Raw genomic sequence first — 10,416 nt, forward strand, 5'->3', positions numbered from 1 at the left:
TGAAGGGCCTGGAGAACAGACCTTATCAGGAGCGATTGAGGGAGCTGGGTCTGTTCAGTTTGACGAAGAGGAGGCTGAGGGGGGATCTCATCATGCTCTACAATTACTGGAAAGGACATTGTAGAGAGGTTGGTGCTGGTCTCTTCTCACAGGTAATTAGGGACAGAACCAGGGGGAATGGTTGCAAGTTGCAACAGGGCAAGTTTAGGTTGGACATTAGGAAGAAATTCTTGACAGAAAGAGTGGTCAGACACTGGAACAGACTGCCTAGGGAGGTGGTTGAGTCGCCATCCCTGGATGTGTTTAAGTGTCGCTTAGATGTGGTGTTGGGTGATATGGTTTAGGGGTGAACTTGTAGTGTAGGGTTAACGGTTGGACTTGATGATCCCAAGGGTCTTTTCCAACCTGAATTGTTCTATGATTCTATGAAATAGAAATTAAAAAAGGAAAATAAACATAAAAATAATCACGAAGGCCGTCAAGGCGCACCAAGGGTTGCTCTGAGGCGGGTGCGGGCTCGGTAACAATGACGTTTGAGCAGTGACGGCTCTGGCCAAGCACACAGTTCAGTAAAAACAATGTCCTGTGCAGAAATGCCGTTCATGGGTTTTAAGTGGGTAACAGACCTTTGCCAGGGGTTGGGTTCTGCACAGTGACACGTGTGCAGGCTCCCTGTTGGTGAAGTTCAGTCTTGCTGCTGAGAAAACTGTCCAGACCCTGTAGTCCTTCAGCTGGTTTGGCCCTTAAGAGCATTAAAAAGCAGTGCTATCTGCTTTTCCTTTTCCCCCTGTAATCAGCAGGTAACTAAGAATGCATGTGGAGGAGAATATAATGTTAACGTATGGTACTTAACAGCTCTGAACCGCAATACTTGCAATTAGTGGTCCCAGAAGACGAAATCCCTGAGAAACCCCAGTAAGGAGAGCTCACTGCTTGTGTCTAAACAGGTTTTTCTCTTACAGGTTATTAAAGCTCGAGTGAAAGACCTTATGATCCCGAGGTACAAGATTGTTGTGGTGACACATGTTGGGCAGCTGAAGGAGCAGAGCATGCAGATCGGAAGCAGGTGCCTGTGGGATCCTGCGAGCGATACGTTTTCGTCATATGTGTTCAAGAATGCTTCACTCTTTGCTCTTGCAAACGTCTATGCTGTCTATTTTGAATAAGGCGGTAGCTGGGTTTAACAGCAGGGGAAATGAGCACTCAGCCTAACTCTTAACTACTTCTGTTGTTGAAAACTATTGTGAAGGACCCAAAGCAACTTTCACCTGATTTGAAATGTGGTTACCGTAAGCCTTTTGGTGGTGAATGTAATAACAGCATTTCCCAGAGCTTTCTTTGGGAAGTAATTCCCTGTGACACACTGTTTTCACCCTGAATTTGCCTTCACTACATGATCCCCAAGTAGAAACCGTGGATTTTTGGAAAGTAAGGCAAAAGCGTTTTAAAACTTTCCCCGTTAAATTGGATTTGTGGGCAGTTAAGTGCATGCCCGTGGCCCCAGCTTCGTGCACACACTTAATTATGGATGCTGTGTCCTGTCAAGCTGCAGTAGCTCAGTGCTGTGAGTTACCCTGCCCTGACAGGGGGACCGAGGGATCCCTCCACACCTTCTTGCCTTCAGGTTTAGAGTATATAGATCTAACATGTCTGGACTCTTCTGTTAAAGGTGCTTGAATGTAGCAAAAAAAATGCTGAATTGGGATCCTCAGCTGATACTTGCCTACAGGTAAGAGAGGAAGTATAGCCCTCTGAGCTCAGGAGTGTGTTTCCAATCTACCTGTGTGCAAATTAGCTGTCCCCTAAGTGGGATGCCGGGGTAGACATTACTGGAAGAAGCTGGAATAGGAAATAAACGGTGGTTTTATTCCGATTCATAAATTGCATTGTTTTGTCAAGATCATCCACACAGATGGGTTTATGATGATTTTAATACATGAAAGCCATGTGACATCGAACCACATCAGCACGGCTGCGTTTTAGCACAGGGAACTGATCTCTCTCTCGCTGCAGCCGATGCTGCAGCAGGATGTGGTGAGCAACTGGGCTAATTCACGTTTTTTTAGCGCAGACATCTTCCTGGCGTGTTGCAAGCCTTGCTCTGTGTCGGGTTTGTTGTGGTGGATTTCTTTGCTGTCAGTCTCCAGCCTCTGGCCTGCACGCATCAAGGCATCGGCATAACTGTTGTCTTCTTGTGAGAAAGGCAGGGGATTTTCACTCTCTGTCACATAAAAATTAGAAGCTAAAAATTAGAAGTTGTGGAATTGTGAGTAGTTTATGATATTTATGTTTACTAGAAAGACAGACCAGCCTACAGCCAGGGAGCTGAAGGTACAATCCTTAACAGACTCTCAGGCAGGGTGCTGCAGGTGGCATTGCTTTTTGTGTTTGTTGGAAGCTGCTGCTACAACAGAATTTTCAAAAAAATAAAAGCAGATGCTACAGTTTGGAAAAGTGTAGAAAATCTTTGCTGTCATCTGCCTCATTTATTTTCTTTTTTCCAGTTGTTTTAACCCATCAGAGTACAAATTTCTAGCAGCACGTGTAATGGCTGAATTTTCTGACTCTCTAAAAATGTGCTAATAAATATGTATACAACACGTGAAGATACTTAATTGCAGAGTCTGTGTTTGACATTAATCACAATATGCTGAAGTTGTAATAAAGTTTCTCTTTTCTAGTGGGGAAAGTAGCATGTCCCACTGAAGACAAGGTTAAAAATCTTGCATCGACTGCAGCAAAGCTCATCTCTGATGTCAAAAAGGTCAACAGCACAAGAGATTTCCAGCAGTAGCCTTGAGCTTCACTCGTGCCTCCTCAGATTGGCTTGAAAAATCTTCATCTGATTGTTTTTTATTTAGCAAAACCAGCACACTAAGCAAGCTAAGCCGAACAAGCTGTGCAGCTCTGCCGCAAGCGACAGCCTGCAGGTGGTTTGGTTCTCCCCAGTCCCCTGGGAGCCAGATGCACCTTGCTAGGGCGATAAGCTCCTAAACCTGTTAATTAGCACTTACCGAACAGGTAGTGGTAATCAGGTAAATCCCTTTTCCACCGGGAGCCTCCACATGTGAAGACGATGGCTCGGACCAAGTCTCTCCCGCAGAGCTTCACGGTATTTCCTTCGGCTCTTCCTTGGCCTGCTGTGATGAGGAGGGTGAGCAAGGCCAGCGCCAGTGTTGTGCCCCTCATCCTGCAGCGTTGCGCTTCCTGCTCAGTGTCTGCCAGGGCTGGGGAGTCCTGCTGGAACCCTCTTGTTTATACAGAGCGCCCGTGCGCTCCGCTGGGTAAGGGCTCGTTCCGAGGATGACTTAATGTTTGCTAAAAACAAGTTAAATCGCTTGTTTCCGCTTGTGTTTGAAGTGCTTTGGGACTTATGCTGGGACATCAGTCAGCGTATAAAGATTTTTAAGGCTGTGTGACTGCTTTGCTATAGGAACACGTGGAGCATAACAACTTTATAGGGAATGGGTGTAGACTGATACTGTTAATGTGTATGTTTTGTGAAACCCAAAGGGTGTTTATGATGTGATTTTTAGGTAATGGGTTTTGTCTCCGTGTGCTTCCCACCCAGCTGAGCTACCACAGCCTGTTGCTCAGTTGTGCCTGTTGTCACCCTTCAGACAACTTCAGGTCTCTCTCTGTTGGTGATCCCAAACTAAAAGGGAGTTAACTTCTTCCAGGGGTGCCCACAGTTGTGTGCCTCTTCCTTACACCTGCCTTATTCCTTTTCTAAGCGTCCCCTTGTCAAGCTGGTGACTGCAAGTGCTTTGGAGGAACCTGCTGGTGCCAGAAGCAGAGAAAATCAGGTATGGGGAGGGTTGTGGCAAACGTAGGCATCCAAGCCTGCAGATGTCTACCAGGCTCCGTGACAGGTTATGATCCTGCAGCACACGGGAATTTGAGTGCAGTGAGCTCGCTGTGACACCCGAACGTGGTGGAGTCGCTCCACTGCAGCAGGACAGCTCGTGTGTCCCTGCAGCGAGGCCTGTGGACATGGCTCTTGCCCAGAAAGGATAGAAAGGACAGAAAGAAAGGATAGGAAAGAGAGGGAGAGGCTCTAAACAAAGCACAATATAGCTGCAGGTTGGTGTCCTGGCCATCCTTTTCTGTTCGATAATATCTCAGAGTCAGAAGCGTGTTTGCTAAAGCGGTGTGGAGTGGTGTGCTCTGGGAGTAGAGGTTAGAGGTAGATTGGTTGCGAGATTGGTCCCTTCTCGTTGCTCTGGATGTTGCTGGCTGCAGGTGCTATAAGCTTTTATTAATAAAAAATAAATTTTGCAATAAAATGCCTTGAGGAGACAATTTGGCAGTTACGAGGTCAGAAATCCCATGTTTAAGAACAAAATACAAGAGGAACTTCGGTGATCGTTAGCATTTCCTAGCACCATGAGTATTTTCCAGCCCTGTAATGTTACAGTTAATTAGTTTACACAATGTGCAGGATGAATTACAGTGTGTTACAGCCTTGACAGAAAGCTCGATTTTTTTTTTTTACCAGTAGCATTGGTAAATAAATAGTCCTGACAACCAATGGAAACTATATAGTGTATTTTTGTTCCGATTTGTAATAATGATTAACACATGATTCACCTTAATGGGCATCTTTCTTTGAAATACACAGAGATTACTTTTATGTCGAGGGTAAGCTCGCCCGTTCCCTGTAAAAGGTGCAGAACGCAGAAGTAAGTGAATGTTAATGCATCACAAATGATCCTGAAGTTCGGTGATGTGTTTAAATGTTGGACGTTTATTGTCAGGCTAATGAGAAAGCCCAAATGTTCTGTATCTATAAAATATGTGTCTTGCTACATAACATTTTCATTTTCAAGAGCGGGCAGCTATTGCCTCTCTGAGTTGGCAGGCAGAGCGCTCCCCCTACGAGCTTTATCCTTGCTCTTGTGGAGGGGGAATCTAGAGCTATGTCTGTGAGATGTTCCATGTTTTAAGTGAGCATCTGAAAATCCTGTAAGACACCACGGTCCAGCTGACGGCTCATTGGGTGCCTTTCTTCTGTGTCTTCTGATTTGCGCCACACACACCACCACCACCCTCCCCCCCCCAAAGACACCTTGGAGAGCCAAATGCTGACAGCTTCTAGCCAGCCATGCAGGGCTGAGTGTTCCCAGCAGCTTTCAGCTCTCCAGCTGCTGGAGTGGGCTAGGGGAGGTGGTGAGATCGAGAAAAACACACAACTGGCTTCCAGAGCTGCCAAGTCAATCCTTGCTCCAGGACCACACTGTTACCTTGTGTGAGGAGCTTTCGGAAAAGTGTTACTGTGGAACAGGGTGAATTTAAACTGCAGTTTTACATTATCCTCATTTGCCAGGGGTCAAAAGAGCGGGTCTCTCTTTTTGCCTGGTGTGGGGTGATCTGCAGCTTGCAGGTGCTCCTGAGGCCACTCAAAGCTCAGCTCTCGCCCTCAGCGGTGGTTTCTGGGAGGACAGATGAGATGGGTCTGATGAAGAGTCCCTTCCTTTGCTGTATGATTTCACAGGGAAGATACAAAGCACATGAGGTAAAGACTTGGGCTCTGTTATGGTGTGGCCTGTACGGCAGGTGGTGCTGGCATTTTTGCTTTTTGAGTTAGCCAAGGAAAAAAGTCCTTGGAGAACAAAACCAAGGAGAAAAAAAAAAAAAAAAAAAGACTACAGAGACCTTTCTTACCTGTATTATAGGGAAGGCCATCTATGTATTAATACTGCTCATTTAACGAGGAGGACTTCCAGGGGAAAATGTAGGAGTTTCTAACCAGTACAGTTTCAAAGAGAAATTTTAATGACTGAAAAAGAATAAACTGTTGATCTTAATACTACAAAAAGTGTTTTCTAGCTGTTTACCAGCTGAGCGATGATGTCATTTAGCTGCTGTTAAATAGCTACAGCAGGACCAATTATGTAGAGTGTCAGCCTGCAAAACAAGGAAAAAAAAAAAGGAGCTGTGTGACAGTGTAATTGCAATATAAGACATGCAGTGACCCAAAATTCCTATTTCCAAACTGGGAACAGAATCCCTTATGCAGTGGACATCCAAAAGGCAGGCTAAGGGAACTTGTGGTATGTCAGCTGATTCTTCTTTTGGAATTCTGTTAATACTACACTTACCTCTGACAGTCCTCCCTGAAAACGGTGCTTTTTTGGCAGGCCTGCTTGGATTGCATTTGTAGGATCATACTTGGGAGCACACAAACATGTATTTTGTTTATAAAGGAAACTAACTTTCAGGCTGATACATGGATAGGAGCTGTGCTTACACGATTGCCCCAAAGGAATTCTCTCCCTTTGGCATTAGTCATAGTGTAGACCCTGTCATGCTGAGCCTTGTACGTACCCAAGCTGAGGAAGACCTCGCTGTTACCAGAAAAGGGAGTGAAAGAAGCAGGTGGCGCAGGAAAGCGGGGTTCCTGCTGGCTGGTGAGGCTCTGTGACTCACTGACCCATTATGCCACATGCCCAAAGGCTGTAAAATTCAGCACTGATATTTTTAGTTCTGTTCTGGTGACATACTCAGAAAATTATCCCTATGCTCTTAAGAACGGAAGAACTTGCCTGCTCAGAGGACTGCTCTGTGGTGATTTGTAGGAAAAAAACCCTCACTAATTTTATTTTCTAAGTTTAAGAACAGTGGCCTCACTTTTAGTTTTTGAGGGAAATACCTTTTTGCTCTGCGGTTTACAGCACTTGGCACATAACACTGGTAGTTAACAGAATAATTGTGAATTATTAATGTTTAATACCCTAAGAATGAAAGTTAATGTTGACATCGTCCCTCTCTCCAGCTTTGGTGTTTTGCACCATGTAACTCAGAGGGGATTAAAAAAAGTACCAGTCCCACTTTACCAGCTGAGAAACCAAGCCCAGTCGCCCAAGCTACTCACTCAGAGCCGAAAGGACGAAGGGAACAGTGTGGTTTGGGGCCGCAGGCCTCTCGTGGATAGATCCTGGGGGATCTATCTGCACTTAGATCCTGGAGGAGAGATCCACCCTGTCCTGGAGTACCCAGGGTGGCATCAGGATTTTGTGCTGTGGCCCAGGCAAGGAGGGTGGTGGGGAAGCAAAGCCAGAAGCAGGCAAAAGATAAAGCTCTGCTGCTTGAGGAGGTGAGGAAGCAGAAGCTGCAGTTTGAGGACACGAGGGTGCAGAAGCAAGCAAAGTACCTGAAGCAGGTCACAGAGCAGCTGCAGGGTAGGGAGAAGCATCTTTCTCAGTTTCTGATGCAGGTCCCAAGAACCACCTGGCCAGGCATCCTGTGGATTTCTCCTTGCTTTTCCAGTCATGAATGGCCACACCTCTTGACACAATTCCATAGTGTACTTTTTTGAAAACTCCTTTGTTCTTTTCTTTTTTTTTTCTCCATTCTGGAGAATCTTGGGCAAGAGTGTCCTCTTGCTTTCTGTGGCCTCATTCCCCATTCTTACCTTTTTTAGGGAACTTTGAACCCCTTCTGCACTTAGGGGACTCAACCCCCTTTTTTACTTAAAACGGAGCGTAGGGACCTAAACTCTACTTCCCTGAAGTGCGGGGAATTGAACCCCAGCTTTGCATTCTCTGTGCACGGAGTTTAAACTCCTTCTGCAGCTTCCCACTCCACAGTTCTCAGGTGAACTCACCTGTTTGCCAGCAGTGTGGACGTTTGGAGCTGGGAGGCCACAGAGTCGCATCCTAGGGTCCCACCTGGGTCACCATCTGCTAAAAAAGAGTCTGGGAAGACCCTCAAGGGATGTGGTTTCTCTTGATCTTTCTAATTTGTGCTGGTTTCGGGCACTTCCTTCAGCCTAAGCTCAGCAGCATTTAGGTAGAAGTCCACAGTCTGGCCCTAAGGCTTCAGTAAACATCGCTAGTCATGCTAAGCAGTGTTGCTCATAAAGCAAGTTTCCATTCATTGTCATTTTAAGGAATCACACAATTAATTCTAATATTCTAATAATACAAGTAAACTATTTTAATCTCCAATAAGGGCCCAGTAGGGCTTTGGTATAAATTAGCACCAATTCATGCAGAAGTAAACAGAAGAGATTCATGGTTGACATCCATCGGCTTTTGTGCTGCTGTTCAGGGGACTGTGATTTAGTGGTGGGTCTGGAAGGGCTGGGTTAACAGTTGGGCTCGATGATCTTAAAGGTCTTTTTTCCAGCCCAAATGATTCTGCAACATGGAACCCAGGCAGTGGTGCAACTGGAAAGGAATCTAGTTGTAAGGCGAGTCAAATTGTCACAAAGAGTTTTCAGGCACTGGAACAGGCTGCCCAGGGAGGTGGTTGAGTTGCCATCCCTGGAGGTGTTTAAGAGACGGGTGGATGTTGTGCTGGGGAATATGGTTTAGTGGTGTTGATAGGGCTGGGACAAAGGTTGGACAATGATCTTGAAGGTCTCTTCCAGCTGAAACTGTTCTATGATTCTGTAGTTCTGTGTCATCTAGGACAGACAAGCCCTCACAAGGATAAGTAGTGGCTTCTAAAAGAGCCAAAGGGCGAACAGGTTTGCTGACACCAACAAAAGTTAGAGACTCATTTTGGTGGTGGCCAGGAGAGGGCATGTTGCTCCTGTGTTGTCAGCAGGTAAGGGCATTCTGCCAAATGTGGGCTGCATGGAGAGGGAGCTGCACTTTCCCGCCCTTGTCCAAGTGTCCCTCCAGCTGTGGCCAACCTCTGGATTTGCAATCAAGTGAAACCTGAAGTTCCATGTTGTACTTACCTGTTCCTGAAGTTTCTAGTGGGATGGCATGCAGAAGAGCAGGAACCACCTCAGGTTTTAATCTGGTTTTGGAGTTGTATCCAATTCTACCTATTTCAGCATTTATTAGCTGGATGTTTAACAGAGACCCTTTTCTGAGGAACAGAGCGCCAGCTGAGCGTCGGGCCTCTGAGGACCATTCACTGCCTTTTCTTGGGGAATTGTACCCAACTCCTGTCAGGAACAGCCAGGTTCTGCAGCTGAAATGTGCTGACTTTCCTTTGCTGTCCCCTACTAGAAGGCAGTCAGTTGTCTTGGTGAAGAGCACAGGTGTGAATTTTGCTCCCGGGTTGGCAGAGCGAAAGAGCACAGGGTTCTGCCTGCAACCCAGCACAAGCGAGAATTTATAGGTAACATTGCATTCCCCAGAGTTTTCTTTGGCCTCTTACACAAAAAACCCCAACCTCCATGGTGAGGCAAAGCTCAGCATGCACATTGAAAACCTAGATACTCCTCTGTTGTTTCTTTTGAGCATTGAGGTTGAACATTTTGCCAAATTGTACAATAAACCAAATATCTGAGGGTACAGTGTAGTAAATGAGAGCCTGTTCTCACTAAATACCATTTCCTATATGGTACTCAAAAAGTTTATCTTCTGTGGTAACACCATCACATTGCACTTCCTTGTTCTTCGCAGCTCTATTTATGGTTTGCGTCTTCTCTGCATACTTTTTTGCCCGATCTCTTTTTGCACTTGTCAACAAAAATTCTATTCCACTCCCTTTAAGAAAAAAAAAAAAGGTGTATACTGATTTTCTCAAAACATTTGCATTCAACTTCTCAGTGTATTTAAACACGAGCTGAACAGCAGAGGGTACTCCATGTCATAAATTTACTGCCTGGGTTTAGGTTTGGTGTTTGTGGGTTTTTTTGATCGCTAGATTTTATTTCATTCTGTGTATCATCTTTCAGCGGCAATTTCTGACCTGGTGATGCTGTTCTAAAACAGAAATGGCCTGTAGGGGTAGGCATCAGCAAAAATCCAACTACTCCAACTATGTCTGCTTGTTGGCAGAACTTGGAGTTCAGACATACGTAGCTCTCATCACTTGGAGGGAAAGGCAGTGCACCCAAGAGACGAAATCAAACGAGTACATTTCTGCTTTGCCCAGCCCTCAGGCTTCTGTAGGAAGAGTCAGTGGGAACTGGGAAACTTTTTCTGTTATTTTGGGTTGGGTATTCTAACAACGTACGTGAATTACAGCCTGCCTAGTTTGTTTTTATCTGTGCTGATAACGATTAGCTGTAAAGCTACACACAAGAATCAATGCAGGTTTGCAATTTCTGTTTCCATTAAAATTAAACTCAGTATTTCGCATATACTGCACTTTTCTGTGTTCTCTTTCTTGTCACCATCCCCTGCTATTGCTAATCTGCCTTAATTTGTCAGTGAAAGAGGGTGTGAATTTGCTCGACAAGCTGGAGTTGTGAGGAATTTAGGCTGTCTTGTCATGAGAGAGACTCAAGCCCAATCTGGCTTTAAGCAAAGGCGAGATGACAAGTTGTAGCGGTCGGAACATGGGTGAGCAGCCTGCTTAGGACTCTGCCATCAGCAGAAACATGGTGTGCTGAGCGCACTACGCGCAGGGACACAACCGCCACTGTACATACAGAACCTCCAGCATCTTCCAGTTCTACAGACATCACGGCAGGGGGGGGACGCAGCATCACCCCACATTGTTGCCGGC

At 45.7% G+C, this 10,416-nt stretch overlaps 2 protein-coding genes across 2 annotated transcripts in view; one reads left to right on the plus strand and one right to left on the minus strand.

Moving 5' to 3' along the window:
• Window positions 1-1,166, plus strand: part of TCTEX1D1 (Tctex1 domain containing 1) — a 2,077-nt gene extending 911 nt beyond the window's left edge. Inside the window, exon 3 of the mRNA XM_009875233.1 lies at window positions 948-1,166. Coding sequence (XP_009873535.1) covers window positions 948-1,166 — 219 coding nt within the window. The remainder of the gene's footprint in view (window positions 1-947) is intronic.
• An 813-nt stretch (window positions 1,167-1,979) lies between these two features.
• Window positions 1,980-3,189, minus strand: INSL5 (insulin-like 5). The gene is made up of 2 exons (XM_009875234.1): window positions 3,015-3,189; window positions 1,980-2,221 (listed from the first exon to the last, which is right to left on the minus strand). Exons 1-2 carry the CDS (start codon window positions 3,187-3,189, stop codon window positions 1,980-1,982), a joined length of 417 nt encoding a protein of 138 aa, XP_009873536.1.
• Window positions 3,190-10,416: the final 7,227 nt, after the last annotated feature.

This window comes from Apaloderma vittatum, unplaced genomic scaffold (genome assembly GCF_000703405.1).
Source record: "Apaloderma vittatum isolate BGI_N311 unplaced genomic scaffold, ASM70340v1 scaffold20818, whole genome shotgun sequence".
Classification (NCBI taxonomy): domain Eukaryota; kingdom Metazoa; phylum Chordata; class Aves; order Trogoniformes; family Trogonidae; genus Apaloderma; species Apaloderma vittatum.